This window comes from Rhincodon typus, chromosome 9, assembly GCF_021869965.1.
Source record: "Rhincodon typus isolate 14 chromosome 9, sRhiTyp1.1, whole genome shotgun sequence".
Taxonomy (NCBI): Eukaryota; Metazoa; Chordata; class Chondrichthyes; order Orectolobiformes; family Rhincodontidae; genus Rhincodon; species Rhincodon typus.
Window position 1 is genome coordinate 24,242,550 of NC_063340.1, and position 16,557 is coordinate 24,259,106.

A 16,557-nucleotide genomic window follows, 5' to 3' on the forward strand; every position below is an offset into this window, starting at 1 on the left:
GAATCCCCAGGGCATCATACTTACTTTCAGGTATGAACACCACTAGTAAACAGGAGCCCCCTGACACCAGACCGCCTGCTGCAAAGGGAAGGCGTCGTCCAATCCGTTCAATCACTAAAATGATAATGACTGATGCTGGGATTTCCACAGCTCCTGAGATAAAGAAATCAAGGTAGATGTTTCCTCCCAGAGTTCCCAAACGCATGACAAGTCCTTGATACACCAAGGCACTTGTAAACCTGAAACAAAGACACTAAGTTTAGTCAACAAATCTCATACCTTTGCACTGATTGATACGCCAATGTTCTTACAGTTTAAACCAACTTGTATGTTGTTAAATTCATCTTAACTTCCTGCCTGAAGGTAAATCCTTGGTGAATATTCACAAACCACAGTTACATTCCTTTTTTTTGCTATAGGTAGGGTGAGGAGGCAGGGCCTAACATTACATTACCTAAAACCGGGAATTAAACCACGTGAGGATGACATTAATTTGATCCACACTGAGCTCATTGGCTGGTTTGCTAACAAATTCTGCAACTTTATTCCTGTCTTCATATGAATTGATATTAATCAATCTCAATGGAAAATATTTCTTCCTATCAGCTCTATTCAAACAGTTTATAAGTTTGAAAAGCTTTCAAATCTCTCGTTAACCTCCTCTGCTCTAAGAAAGAGAATCCCAGCTTCCTTTGTCTCTTCACTAAATTGAAGTACATGATGCATTTATAGCCAGTAATATTCCTTGAATTGCAGGTGCAAATTGCCATGTGGAATTATGAGGATGCAATTGATCATATTTCCAAGTTACTTAAGGATATATTGAACTTTTAAGTACAACATGTACCTTTTTTAAAGAAATACATAAAGTCAAATGATAATGTAAATTATAAAAGATAATATAATATAAAGATATAAATTTGGTGGCTGAGTAGATTGTAGTGAGCCCTTTGGGGTGGAATGGTGTATTTGAAGAATGCTGAGGGGCATTCAGAGAGAATACTTCAAAAGGAGAGATGCCAATCAAAAAAACTGTGGCTACAGAGACGATGAGGGGCTGATCATCCATTCTCAGTAGAAAACAATCTCCTGTAGGTTGTGTCGCAGACCATAGACATAATATGAGTTGAAAGAAAGGATGAAAGACATATTCAGAGATAGTGGGAACTGCCGATGCTGGAGAATCTGAGGTAACAATGTCTAGAGCTGGATGAACACAGCAGGCCAAGCAGCATCACAGGAGCAGGAAAGCTGACGTTTGAGGTCTAGACTCTTCTTCAGAAATCATAATCATGAAAGACATATTTGTGTTTTACCCTTCCATAAATACACAAGAAAGGGAGTTTTTTTTAAAAGATTCATTCCCCTAGTCTCTGTGTGCTAGAATGCTGGCATACTTATGTACTATCTTAGGGTGCAATTTCCATTGTACTAAAGTTGCTGAAGACACACCCTTGTTTCTGTGGGTAAAAAGAAATAAAACAAAAACAAAAATTGCTGGAAAAGTTCAGCAGGTCTGGCAGCATCTCTGGGGAGAAATCAGAGTTAACGTTTCAGGTTCAGTACCCTCACAACTGAGGAAGGGTTCTGAAGAAGGGGCAATGGACCCAAAATATTAACTCTGATTTCTCTCCACACATGCTGCAAGACGTGTTGAGCTTTTCTAGAAAATTCTGTTTGCATTTCTAATTGCCAGCATCCACAGTTATTTTGGTTTCTTGTAGAGTTCTATGACTTCAGGGCATGATGTCTATCCTCTATTTTAGTTACAGCCGCCCCCACCAAAGTGTACCTTGTTGGGTTTACTGTGGTCCAGGATCCATGTCTTCACAGCCTTAGGGCTAAAGGGATCAAATAATATGGGAAAAAGTGTGGACATGGTATGGAGCAGGTTTGAGGGGCCAAATGACCTGTTCCTGCTGCAATTTTCTATGTCTCTATGGATTGATCTACAGTCAATCTTACAGGTCAAGTGCAACAATCCAGGGTTTACAGTGGATCAGTTTAGGTTCTGTGGAGACATTAATTTGGGGGTCGGGTTGTGCTCATTTGGAGCCGTCTTGCTTAGACAGTTTGAGGGGTGGGTCATGGTCAGTTGTCGGGGTTTGGGCATTTATGATCAGACACATGTCAGTGAAGTCTTTGGGAAAAGGGAAATCTCAGCACTGGGAATGGGGTTCATTGGAGCAGGTCACTGAGGGAATGCTTACAGTAAAAGGGGACAGTTCAAATTAGAAGAGTGTGATCTCATACAGCACAGGAGAGAATAGGGAGCATGGGAAGGTGGTTTCCAGAAGTCACAAATCACTCTGGTCTCTGCATGAAATTTTTTGGCCTCCAAGCTCATGACAATTAATCAATTATACGCTCAGAAGGTAAATTGGAGATTTTAACAGTTATATAGAGGGCTGAATAGAAACGGGGCTGGGGATGCTGAATGGTCAAGTGGGACATAGGGATAGAAACACAAAGGAAACATGAAAGGTGTGGGGGATCATCTTCTATCTCAGGTGGAGCCTGCAAATCACTCAAAAGGATACAGGGTTGAAACCTTGCCAAATTCAATCCAAAATCAAATGCCAAATAATAAGACAAATTGGCTACTACGGTACACAGAACGGCCATAGTAAGTCATTGTTGGAATGTAATTCCATGAATCTGAGACCCTGCTAGGGATGATTGCACTAATCATTTATCCACTGAATCATTAAATCACTAATAAGAATAATCTGACATCCAATTACAATTCTGAAGGAATTATAACCAGGTGGATCTTATTGACCATAAGCTGCTTGATTGGGTTGTTCACCTGGGTCAGTCAGGGAGCCCTGCCTGACAGATATAAACAGGGGATTTGGAACATCTCCTCAGTCTAGGGACTGGCTTTGAGCTGACTGTTCAGATCCATAGAGCATGGAAATAGACCTTTCGGTCCAACCAGTCCATGCCAAACATTATCCCAAACTAAACCAGTCCCACCTGACTGCTCCTGGCTTGTATTCCTCCAAACCCTTCCTATTCATATATCCATCCAAATGTCTTTTAAACGTTGTAATTATACCCACATCCATCACTTCATGAGGAAGTTCATTCCATGCTCAAACTACCCTCTGGGTAAAAGATTTGCATCTCATGTCTTTTAAAAATCTGTCTTCTCTCACCTTAAAAATGTGCCCCCTAGTCTTGAAATTCCAATATTAGGGAAAAAACAACTGCCATCAACTCTATCTATACCTCTTATCATTTTATACACTTCTTTCAGGTCACCTCTCAACCTCCTACGCTCGATGAGAAAAAAGTCCCAGCCTATCCAGTCTTTCCTTATAACTCAAACCTTCCTAACCCTAACCTTATCACAACATCCTGGTAAATGTACTGTGCACATGTAAATAAAAGATGACTTGGCGACAGGATACCGGCCTCTGTTAAGTTATTTCAGTGGTGATAACAGAAACAGTACGCGCCTGAAGAAATGTTTAAAAAATAAAAAAGGGGATTCAGAATCTCCTCACTTGAGAGACTGTCTCTGAACTGGCTGTTGTGTACATGTAAATAAAGGGTGACTTGGTGACGGGATACTGGTTTTTGTGCAGTTATTTCAGTGGCGATGGGAGGAAACAGTACATTCCTGAGGAACATTTGCTCGCAACAGTCATCTTTGAGTTGGCATAAGTATTTCTGACATCATGCCTTCATTTTGGAAGCTTGATTCATTCAATTCTGCCGTTGAAGACTGGGTCCAGTATGTGGAAAGAATGCAATTTTTTTTCCAGGCAAATGACATTAGGGCAGATGTAAAACAGTGAGTAATCCTCCTGACCGCTTGCGAACCTGCAGCATTTTCGGTTATTAGTGGCTTCACTTTCCCAGAGGCACCAGACTCTAAAACCTTCCAAGAGTTGACAAATTTGGTTAAGGAATATTACAACCCCAAACCTGCTCTAATTCTGAGATGCTATCAGTTTCATTTGGCTGTTCGAGAACCGGGGAATATGTATCGGGATTTTTGACAAAGTTAAGGCGACTGGCAGAGGCATGTGATTTTGGGTTAACACTGAATGAGATGCTGAGAGATGTTTTGGTATGTGGGATTAATGATATAACCATACAAAAGCACATACTAGCCAAAGCCCAACTGGATTTCAAACAGGCACTACAACTGGCTTTGTCATTACAAAATGCAGCAAGTGGAGCATGGGAACTACAGGGCATTCCTCACCTGTCCAACTGTACTTGGGGAACACTACTTGAGTGTAGGCAATTGCAGAGCCTCATGCAGGGCATATCCTGAGCAGAGGGACTCTAGGCCAGCCCACAGCAAAACTCCGCAATAAAGCCGAGCCTCAGCCAAATGGCTAAAAGTTTCTTCAGGATCTGGGCCAGCAAGCCATTGTAGTTGCTGCCATTATGCAGAGTGGAGACAGCAAAGGAGTCCTACAAGGCCTGACGTGAGTAAGACAACTGGTAGGCTGGTATCCGGAGAGTGCCCACCCTGGAAAGTTCCCCTACATGTGGGTTGGAACAGTTAAATTGCTTAACAACATCCAAATCAGCACCAAACAAAATTAATGTTTGGTTAATTGGTCACCCGGTTCTCATGGAGGTCAATACAGCTGTATCTGCGGTTGCAGAGCCTGTCTTTAATAAGATTCGCTCAGGACTTCAACCCTCAGGTTTGTGCAAGACCTCAGCCAGACTGAGAACGTATGCTGGGGAACCGTTACAGATTAACAGTATGACTTCTGTTCTGGTCTCCTACAAGAGGCAGCAGGTGCAGCTCCCGCTGATGGTAGTAAGAGGCTCGGGCCCAAGTCCATTGGGGTGGAATTGGTTGAGAAAGGTTCACCTTGATTGGCTCAAAATTTTTCAATTAGAAAATAGCTGCCTTAGTGAAATCCTAATGAAATTTCAATGATACCTGTTTACTACTGTTTCCTGATGATTTCCAGTTTAGAATTTTAGAATGAAATTAGACTTGACCCTATATTAGGATCTTTGGTTCATGTGTGAACTGAAAATTAATTTGTCAACTTGTTAAAATCTATTAATGGATGAATTGTGGTTGAAGAGACTGCTGATTTAACAAAAAGGAATGCTATCTGATGAGCCATTGCAATAACAGCAGGGGAGTGAAAACATTATTTTTAGCAAATTAACAAAATTGTGCATTCACTTATTGAAGCAGGTCATTTTTGAATAGGATTTGGTAAGAAACCAACTCTCAAGTCATGCAAGATAACAAGGTGTAGAGCCCGAAACATCAGCCTTCCTGCTTCTCAGATGCTGCTTGGCCTGCTGTGTTCATCCAGCTCTACACCTTGTTATCTCCGATTCTCCAGCATCTGCAGTTCCTTCTATCTCTGGCTAATGTGGATGCCTTGAGCCGCCCCCCTCTGGCAGATACCCATCCGGTTGTGTCTCCCCTGGAACAGTCTGTTTTGGTTTTAGACTTTCTGAACACTCTTTCAGTCACCGCGGACAATATCCAAATGTGGACACAAAAAGATCCTGCCCTGGCAAAACTAAAACAGCTGGTGATGATGGGGCAAGCAGAAGGGCCAAAGCCTTTCTGGACATGGTGAGAACAAAGGATTGTAGAGGACGGCATATAAATACATGGAGTAAGAGTGATTGTCCAGAGTAAAGGTTGTCACCAGATACTGGCTGAGCTACACCTGAGTCATCCAGGGGTTTCCAAAATGAAGAAGTTGGTGAGAAGTTATGTCTGATAACCAGGATTGGATGCCAACATAGCTGTATTGGTCGGGCAGTGCCCAGACTGCCAACAAGGACAAAAATTGCTGCTGATGCTGCCGGCCCCGTTCATGGGAATGGCCGGGTAAACCCTGGACTTGGTTACATATTGACTGTGCCAGTCCTTTCATGGACTCAATGTTCCTAGGCATTGTGGAAGCCCATTCAAAGTAGTTGGACATGTATAGAGTTCATTCTGCAAACTCAGGCATGAGGATTGAAAAGCTGTGAGCATCGTTTATGATACACGGACTCCTGGAAGTATTAGTCATGGATAATAGGATGTCATTTACCAGCAGGGAGTTTGAATATTTCCTAAAGTCGAATGGCATTTGGCATGTTCAGACAGCTCCATACCATCCATCGTCCAATGGTCTGGTGGAAAGAGCAGTCCAAACGTTGAAGGTAGGCTTAAAGAAACAGCTTACAGCTTCACTCGACACCAAACTGTCCCAGTTCTTGTTCGATTATAGGACCACCCCTCAGGCAAACACATGGATAGCAACCAGCAGAGTTACTGATGGGGAGAAGACTCTGCACCAGGTTAAACATGATGCTCCTGGACCTGTGGGAGAGGTTGAAATGGAAGCAGGAACACCAATGCCGCCACATGCTTCCTCTAAGCGAGAGAGACAGTTCACTTCAGGGGGTGAAGTTTGGTGTCAGAATCATGGAAATGGCCCTGCACGGGTATGAGGCAAGGTCAGCGCGAAGTCGGGTCCCATGACATTCAAAGTTTGGGTGGCTGAGGCAGTCCAGATCAAACATGTGGATGACCTGAAAGCTGCTACCTCTCAAACGGGGCAGGAACAATACATATCAGGCCCCTCAGAACAAGAAGGCCTGTCAGAAACCATGGGCTGTCCCTCTTCGTCTAGTATCAAGTAAAGCTCAGAGTACGAGATGGATGCAGCCTCGATACTGTTACCACCAGAAAAAGAGGAGGAAACTCTCCTGCAATGGTCCGGACGCGAGAGATGGGCTACAGTCTGATACACACCGCCTGTATCCAAGTCAGAGGAATTGAACCTGGGGCAAAAACGTTGCATTAGAAACTATCTGAGAAAGACGAGGCCTACATCCCCAGACTTAGTGAGAGAGAGAAATGTAGTGATTGGAACCAAGTGGACCTTATTGACAATGAGATCTTGGTTGGGTTGTTAACCTGGGCCAATCAGGGAGCCTTGACTGGCAGATATGAACAGAGGACTCAGAGTCTTCTCACCTGACTTCAAGCTGGCTGGTTACAGCGAGAGTACTGTGGCCAGGTAAATAAAGGGTGAGTTGGTGACGAGATACTAGCCTCTGTGCAGTTATTTCAAGATCATTGATAGGTCATTCTTTTTGCAAGAATGAATATTAAAAATAATGGCCTCAAGCAGTCATGAACATGACTTGTTTACAGTAATTGCCTCCTTATCATGTCAGATAATAATATAATCAGACACTAATTTATAAGTCTGATCGGCATTTGCCATTACTGAATCACATTTCACACCTGACACTGGAAGACAACATTTTGGGCCAGTTACATTCTCACACTGAACTCTAAGCTTCTAAGGGCATGATCTGTGACAATCAAGAGTGGCTTTATTTGGGAAGTGGGTATCACGGTGGCAGAACCCCAGAGTAGTTGATGAGAACCTAATTAAAACCTGCTTCCAGAGTGAATGAACTGTGTTTGTATTTCATTTCAATGTGTAACTTTCAATTGATTCTGCGGTCTTGTCAGTCCAAAGCAAAATGGGCTTGAGTATTTTAGCAGTACATGAATTTATAGATACTTCTAATCAACCTATTCAGATATGTTATCCTACTCACAGTTGGGGAGAAAACAGCAGTTGGTGAAACGGGACAGTTACCTCTCTTGGCGCTAAGGTTAGGCAGCTTTTAAAGCTTCAGTCAGCATATGATATCCAAGGGTTGTGCAGTGATATCTCTCATGATAAGCATCAGGTTGAGAGAAACTCTGAGGTAACTCATCATCACCCTTCGATCATCAATTAACCTTAATTTTTTCATAATTTGCGTAGACGGCTAAATTGCCCTGAAATGCTCGAGATCCTTTAGGACCGTGTTTAACTGGGGAGATGCCGTGCTTTAGGAATAGGAGTAGGCCATTTGGCCTCTCGAGTCTATTCCATCATTCAGTAGGATCATGGCCGATCTGACATGCCTCACACCAACTTTCTTGCCCTTTCCCCAGAACCTTTGATTCCCCTGTCTACCCAAGAGGAAGTGTCTCCAGAGGACAGGGTTCCTTGTTCCCCTCTTGCCTTGCCATTGATGCTGAGCACCCGTAGCTACAGTAATGGAGTGCATTGCCTTGTTATAGGACGGATATTATCAAGCTGGAGAGGTTTCAGAAAAGATTCAGTAGCATGTTGCCCCCCCCCCCCGCCCTCCCTGGGAATGGAAGATTCAAGTTATAGGGAGAGGCTGGATAGGCTGGGATTTTTTTCACTGGAGCATTGGAGGTTGTGCAGTGACCTTACAGAGATTTTTAAAATTGTGAAGGGTAAAGACAAAGTGAATGGCAGGTGTCTTTTCCCTGTAGTGAGGAATTTCAAAACTCGGGGGCATATTTTTAAGGTGAGAGGAGGAAGATTTAAAAAGGACATGAGGTCTAACTTTTTTACACAGAGAGTGGTTCATGAGTGGAATGAGATTCTAGAGGAAGTGATGTTTGTGAATACAGTTACAATGTTTAAAAGATATTTGGATAAGATAATGAATAAGAAATGTTTGGACTAATTTAGTTTGGAATTATCATCAACATGGACTGATTGGACCGAAGGGTCTGTTTCTGTGCTGTATGACTTTATGACTCTATAGCTATTCTAATCCTATTTTCTAGCATTTGACATATAGCCTTGTACGCGTTGACATCATAAGTGCACATTTAAATACTTCTTAAATGTTATGAGGTTTTCTGCCATTACCATCAATATAGGCAATGAATTGCAGATACCCACCAGCCTCTGGGTGAAACAGTTTTTCACTCAAATCCACTCTAAACCTTATGCTCCTTCCATAAATCTATGTCCCTGCTCATTGATCTCTCCATCAAGGGGAAGAGTTTCTTCCTGTCTATCCTTTTTATGCCCCTCGTTATTTTATACATCTCAGTCATGCCCCCTCTTAATCTTTTCTGCCGAAAGGATAACAACCCCAGTCTATCCAATCTCTCTTCATTACTGAAGCTCTTATCAGTCTTGGTGAGAGGCTTGTGAAGTGGCAGAGTTAAATGAGTGATGAGTGTAAGATTGTAGAAAGAAGATGGTGGCACTTACCCTTGCAAAGCACAGAAGATCACAAACTGCATTGTTGTGTGTAGTGTTTCACTAGGGACACTTACACTGACCCAGGCCACTATCTTGGTCAGGCTGGCTAGGTCTGTGGCATGGCTAAAGCTCTGCCCCTACTTTCCTTCACCCCATCCACTGACACCTTCAGGTCCCTGTAACTGAACCAAGGAGCTAACAATCCTTTCTAGGACATTTTCTTTGGGATAACAGTGACGGGGAGTTAAAAACCAAAAGAACTGCGGATGCTGTAAATCAGGAACAAAAACAGAAGTTGCTGGAAATGCTCAGCAGGTCTGGCAGCATCTGTGAAGAAAAGACCAGAGTTAACGTTCGGGTCCGGTGACCCTTCCTCAGAACTGATGGTGGCTGGGAAAACACCAGTTTATTTGCAGAAAATAATGAGGGGTTGAGGTAGGGAGTAAACGATAGGAAAGAGCCCAAAGAGAGAGAAGAGCAGTTGGATAGACAAAGGAAGTGATAACGATCTGGCTAGGAGGGTGAACACAGATTAATGGGGACCATTAGTGACTAACAATAGGTAGTGTGTAATGGCAGGCTATGTGATAACATGGCCTGGTGTGTGGGGTAGGGAGCTAGGACATGGGAGAGTTTAAGCCCTAAAATTATTGAACTCGATATTGAGTCCGGATGGCTGCAGGGTCCCCAAGTGGAAAATGAGGTGTTGTTCTTCCAGCTTGCATTGAGCTCTGCTGGAACACTGCAGCAAGCCAGAGACAGAGGTGTTATCCGGGGAACAGGGTGGTGTGTTGAAGTGACAGGCAACAAGTAGCTCAGGGTCTTTTTTGCGAGCAGAACGTAGATGTTCTGCGAAGCAGTCACCCAGTCTACACTTCGTTTCCCCAATGTAGAGGAGACCACATTGTGAGCAGCGAATGCAGTCGACTAGATTCTGGGAAGTGCAGGTGAAGTGTTGCTTCACCTGGAAGGTATGTTTGGGCCCTTAGTTAGTGGGGAGGGAGGAGGTAAATGGGCAGGTGTAACACTTCCACCAGTTGCAGGGGAAGGTGCTGAGAGGCTGTAGGGAGGGGGAGGTGTTGGGGGTGAAGTAAGAGTGGACTAGGGTGTCCCAGAGGGAACGGTCCCTGCGGAAGGTGGATAAGGGAGGGAAGGGGAATATGTGTCTGGTGGTGGCATCTCGCTGGAAGTGGCGGAAATGACGTCTGATGATCTTCTAGATGTGGATGCTGATGGGATGGTAGGTAAGGACAAGGGGAACCCTTTTGTTGTTGCGGGAGGGAAGAGAAGGAGTTAGGGCGGAAGTGCAGGAGATATGTCAGACCCAGTTGAGGGGAGTTCCTGGCCTGAAACTGGTTTGCAGCTGAGGTTTAAATATGGCATCCTCGGCGTAAACAGTGCAAAATCCCAGCAACCGCAAATGAACACTTTTACTCTCCCATGGTATTATTCTATAAAATGAGTGCCGAAGCCTAATTTATGAAATGAAGAGCAGAAGATTGCATGATGAAAGTAAACATTGGCCATGGCAGACCACCTGCCATGAATGCCCTTTAGACACTTTGCCAAATAAATGGAAAACTCAGCAAAGATTTTACACGTATAACTGCCTGAATACCTTTTCTGGGATACAGTTCCAAACAAAATTATTGCCTTTAGCGTTCCATTTGCCGATTGTGGAAATTCACTGAACGCCTGAACCCCAACTACTCTGTCTACCATCACAACTATCAACTGCATCACCCCAAACACCAAATGTACCACCAAACTAATATCTGTAATACCCAACAACTAAACCACTTCAGTTACCAGTTAAATTACCACCTTCAGCACAACTAACATTATGCCCCAGCTACCATTTGCCAAACAGTATCTATATTCTTTACTCTTGTAGTTTGTAATTATAGATTTGCAGATGGTAGTTGGGTGTTACAGATGGGAGTTTGAATGATTCAGAGGGTGGTCATGGTACTGCAAACTGTAGTTAGTGAGTGACAGATGGTAGTTTGGGTGATAGATCTTTAAAGAATAAGTATTAAGTCAATATAAATCACAAAATGAACAAGACTCACCAGTTCACCATCAAAATGAGAGTATGTTTTCTCATCTGAGGTGTCCTGACCAGTTGAACTATGGAAGGACGGTTCACCTTTTCATCATTCTTCTCCATGGTAGTTGCCTGGAAAAAGAAAAGAGACTAAAAATATTGTAGGTAGCAAATTGTAGTAAACATGAATCATTTCAGAGTTGATTCTAGTAAATAAATTGATGACTGCAATCTGTAAACTATGATCTACTCTCCAAAGGGATTGAAAAAGACTGTTGTAAAATTTGGTGTTATATAAAAAAAAGTTTCAGTTCAGAATTAAGTGACTGTGTTCCAGTATATCTGACAAATGACCCCATTATGTCAAAACCATACCCTTGACGAAAGCACAATTGAACTACATCCTTAAAGTAAGTTGCCAATTTTGAGTTTGAATGTCAGAAGAACCTGTCACTACATTGTTTTGCTTTTTAAATCCATTTCTTATGGCAGTCATGTTTTTATTGTAAGCTAACACATTTTGAGCTATTTCAGCCATGAACCTATCCTTGCATGGTGCTAGATTGAAATTTTGCTGGAACGTTTTTGAACTTTTGACATCCTTTAGCTGGGGTGTTAAAGATGTAAGTTGTGCTAAAAATGGCAGGTGGTGTGATAGTGGATCAGGAGCCTTGAGATCATGAGTTCAAATCCTACTGTAAACTTGTGAATTATAACAAATCTGGTTAATGTAAAAAAAATCCATGAAATCTAGGTTTAGAAGAATGAGAGATGATGGAATTGAAACATATAAACTTCTTAAGGGGCTTAGCTGAGAAGATGACTCCCTGGATTGGGGAAACCTAGAAAACATGGCTTCAGAATATGGATTCAGCCATTTAGGACTGACATGGATAAGCTTCCCTCCTCCTGTAGGGGCCTCCTGGCGTGGCATGTTGGAGTATGGAACCAGGGGCCGGTGCTGACTGGAAGCTAAGTGCCAGCATGATCTGCTGCACTGAACTCTTTTCTGTAATGCTGGACATTTTATTTCTTTATTGTCTAAAATCTTGGAACAACAGAAGCTGTGCCTAGATAGCTTTATATGTAAGTTGGCGCTGTAATTGTCGACATAGAAACATTTCACTATACTCATTGAGTACATGTGACAATAAAGGCTATTCTATTTTCTTTGGAACAGAGGAGGTTGAGGGTGTACTTGATAGAGATATACAAGATTGTGAGGGGCATGGACATGGTGGATAGAAAGCAGCAGTTCTTCTTAGCTGAAGAGTCTAATAACAAGAGGGGATACTTTTAAGGTGAAAGGCAGGAGGCTTAGAGGGAAGTTGAGGAAAGGCTTTTTCACCAAGAACTACCTCCAATGAAATAATACGTTTTCTTGAATAAAGGGACCAAAACTGGTCACAATACTCCAGATGTCCTCTCACCTACTTTTGCAATAAGATTTCCTTACTTTTATACCTCAACTGCTTTGAAATAAGGGCCAACATTCCATTAACCTTCCTGATTACTTGCTGCACCTGTGTTCTAGCTTTCTGTGTTTCATGCACGTGTACCCCTAAGTCACTTTGCATAACAGCTTTCTGCAGTTCATCTGCATCTCAATAATATTCTGTTCTTTTGTTCTTCTTTCTAAAATGAACAACTTCACATTTTCCCACACTATATTCCATTTGCCAACTTTTTTTTGCCCACTTACTTAACCTAACTATCTTTCTGTAAACTGTATCTCTCTTCAACCTATTTTTGTGTTGTCTGCAAAGTTGGCTACAGTTCATTTGCTTCCTTCCTTCAAGTCATTAATATGAATTGTAAACAGTTGTGTTTCCAGCACTGAATCCTATGGAATCCCACTGGTCACAGGTTGCCAACCTGAAAAAGAACACCATATCCCCAGTTGCTGTTTCCTGCCCATTATCCAAATCTCTATCCATGTCAATATATTACCTTCAACACTGTAATCTTTTATCTTATGACTTACCACCTTTTGTGAGATACCTTGTCAAATGCTTTCTGAAAGTCCAAATACAACATATCTACTGGTTTCCCTCTATCCACACTGGCTGCGACTACCTTGAAAAACTCAAATAAATAGTCACATACAATTTGCCTTTCATGAAACAATGCTGACTCTGCTTGATTTTATTATGATTTTCCAAATGTTCTGCTCTTACTTTGTTAATAATTGATTCCAATACTTTTCCAACAATTGATGTTAGGCTAATTGGCCTATAGTTACACATTTTTTGCCTCCCTCCCTCCCAGTGTATGAGTTTTCACTTACTTCCACTGTAAGACTTTTTGCTGTTGTAAAGTATTAGAAATGCTGGCTGCTTGTTAGGAAAAATAATAAAACTTTCATTTGCCATAGGCATGAACTACGCCTGACCATTCATACAGTTTTGAGCCCATATCTATAAAAGGATGTACTGGCCTTGGAGCGGTCCAGAGGACGTTTACAAGAGTGAACCCAGGGATAAAATGCTTGTCACAAAAGGAACGGTTGAGGACTCTGGGTCCGTACTCGATAGAGTTTAGAAAGATGAGGGGGTATCTCACTGAAACTAACAGAATATTGAGAAACCTGGATAGAGTGGATGTGGAGAAGATGTTTTCACTAGTAGGAGGGATTAGGACCCGATGGCACAACCTCAGAGTGAAGGGATGCCCGTTTAGAACTGGGATGAGGAGGAATTTCTTCAGCCAGTGGATGGTAAATCTGTGGAGACCAAGTCATTAAGTACATTTAAGACAGAGCTAGATAAGTTCTTGTATAGGAAAGGGAGCAAGGGTTATGGGCAGAAGGCAGGAGAATGGGCTTGAGAAACATACCAGACGTGATTGAATGGTGGGCAGACTTGATGAACCGAATGGCCTAATTCTGCTCCTGTATTTTACAGCCTTATGGACAGGAATGCCCGGAATTATCTCTGCATTGCATTAGGCTCATCTAAGTTGATGGCAACTTTAGTTTGCAGGCTGAACATGTATGTAGAATCACAGTCTCAATTTCATTCCCATATATCCTAGTCACCTCGGCTTTCATTGAAAGTGTGTGGCCATTCCTTTTTGCCACCTGCTGCAGAATTTTCATGGCTTCTTCATCTTTCTTCTGAGACAACATCCACCTGGGAGACTCTGGAACCAACCTGCAAATTGAACATAACTGGGGTTATCTCTAGCCGATACCACTTAGTGCACTAAGTAGCTAGTGTACATCAGTAACTACTGATGCTAATCAGACATTACCAGTAATAGGTCAAGAAGAGGAAGTTTGGAATGGTTATCGCCAGTTGCAAGTTTCTCCAGGCTGGTACAAAATAGGCAATAGCAGGAAGAAGCATGATCCCAAAACTAAATGACACTTGGTGTAAAATTCCTGCTGTTCTTCTGTAACCTGACACAACAAGTTCAGTTACTGGAACAAAATAAACACATTTCAGTGAAGGAATGGGAATACCAAGAGTTGACACTAAAAACCAATACGTGATAATTGAACTATTTCTAACAAGTAATCAACTAATACATGTGAATAAACGCTAACAGGCAGGAAAAGACAAGCAAGTTGGCTCCAATTAGCTGATTGGAACATCATAACAAGATAGAACCCAGTTTGAAATTTGTTGTGACCCCTCGGTGGGGGTGAGGAGAGGAGAAGACCTATAAGAGCAGACGTCAGAGGGGTCAGTCATTGTTGTCTCCTAGTTCACAACCCCAAAGTCTCAGCTGCCATACATATTTGGTGTCCCAGCCTCCAGTTTGAGAAATCCTGGCATAATCATATGCTAGTTTTAACAAGCGTCATTGTTTGGATTATTTATTGAACATAAGGTCTATTTACCAGTGACAGTCTATTCAAATATAAGTAAAAGAAAGATCTTACTTAAGACGTAGCTGCACAGCCAACCTCCCCTGCTGAATAGGCCTTGAAGAGTACGGAAGATCACAAACCAGGTGTAGTTTGGGGAAAAAGCCAGTAGAAGACCTGACACTGTGGTCACAAAAGTTGCAAATAAGAAGCAAAGCTTCCTGCCAAATCTGCAACAAAATGAATTTAACCGAGAAATAAAAAGAAAATTACATTAGTATCCAGATTTTTTAATCAGAATTAAAGTGAGGGTGATACATACGTGTCTGCTGCATAGCCCATGATTATTGTTCCAAACATAAAACCCACGTTTAGACAAGCTTGAGTCAGGTCCACTTTCCAAGCATCAGCACACACCAGTTCAAACTGTACAAATTGTGGAATCAGACAAATTAAATTATAGAAAACACACATATATTTTACTGCATCATTTGAATTTAATTTCTACATTATGCACAGTACCGTGCATATAAGAAGTTAATAGAGATATTATAATATTGGAAAGAAGAAACAGTTAGAGTCATTCAGTCCACCACATAAAAATACAAAAACGATGGGATTCATGAAAAAAATGGAAAATGCTGGATACTCAGGTCAGTCAGGAGCTGTAAGGAGAGAATGGAAATAGAACTTCAGGCTGATAGTTTGATTTTCTAGTGAATGGTCATTAGCCTGAATAGCTACTTCTTTTCTCTTCCCAGATGTTGGCAGCCCTCAGCATCCAACATTTTCTGTTGCCATTTCAGATTTGAAGCATTCCCTGTTTTCTGTGTTTCAATTTGTATTTATTTGGCCCCTTTACCATAATAAAACACCTCAAGTCAATTCATAGAGGTGTGAGGAAACAAAATATAACACCTTAAGCCACATTGATAGGTTTTAAGGAGTATCTTAAAAGGGAAAATCAAGGTAGGGAGGCAAAGAGTTGAAGAGAGGGAATAGAGCTCATGGCCTAGGCAGTTGAAGGCATGACCACCAGATGTGGATCATTTAAAATCAGGAATGCTGTAGAGGCCAGAATTAGCAGGATGTTACCGGGACTGGAGTGTTTGAGTTATGAGGAGAGGCTGGATAGGCTGGGACCTTTTTTCCCTGGAGCGTGAGAGGTTGAGTGGTGACCTTATAGAGGTATATAAAATCATGAGGGGCCTAGATAGGGTGAATAGACAAGATATTTTCCCTAGAATAGGAAGTTCAAAACAAGAAGGCATAGGTTTGAGGTGAGAGGGGAAAGATGAAAAAGGGACCTGAAGGGCAAATTTTTCATGCAGAGAGTGGTGTATGTATGGAATAAACTGCCAGAGAAAGAGTTAGATGCAGGTACAGTTACAACATTTAAAAGACATTTGGACAGGTACATGGATAGGAAAGGTTTAGAGGGATATGGGCCAAACGTAGGCAAATAGGACTAGTTTAGTTTGGGAAACCTGGTTGTGTGGATGGATTGGACCAAAGGGTCTGTTTCCATGCTGTATGATTCTGACTCTAGAGGAATGGAATATAATAGAATAGAAAAACATTGTCACCTGTACTTTTATACAAAAAAATACAGAGGAAAGTTTTATAAGTCGCCCCATCACAGCTCCTACATCACTGATAGA

The 16,557-nt window shown here is 42.0% G+C and overlaps 1 protein-coding gene across 1 annotated transcript in view; it reads right to left on the reverse strand.

The window, feature by feature from the left end:
* Window positions 1–16,557, reverse strand: part of LOC109917127 (solute carrier family 22 member 2-like) — a 34,706-nt gene that overhangs the window by 15,336 nt on the left and 2,813 nt on the right. Inside the window, exons 2-7 of the mRNA XM_048601071.1 lie at window positions 15,219–15,322; window positions 14,972–15,126; window positions 14,338–14,506; window positions 14,123–14,237; window positions 11,111–11,217; window positions 25–239 (exon numbers count right to left, since the gene is read on the reverse strand). Coding sequence (XP_048457028.1) covers window positions 25–239; window positions 11,111–11,217; window positions 14,123–14,237; window positions 14,338–14,506; window positions 14,972–15,126; window positions 15,219–15,322 — 865 coding nt within the window. The remainder of the gene's footprint in view (window positions 1–24; window positions 240–11,110; window positions 11,218–14,122; window positions 14,238–14,337; window positions 14,507–14,971; window positions 15,127–15,218; window positions 15,323–16,557) is intronic.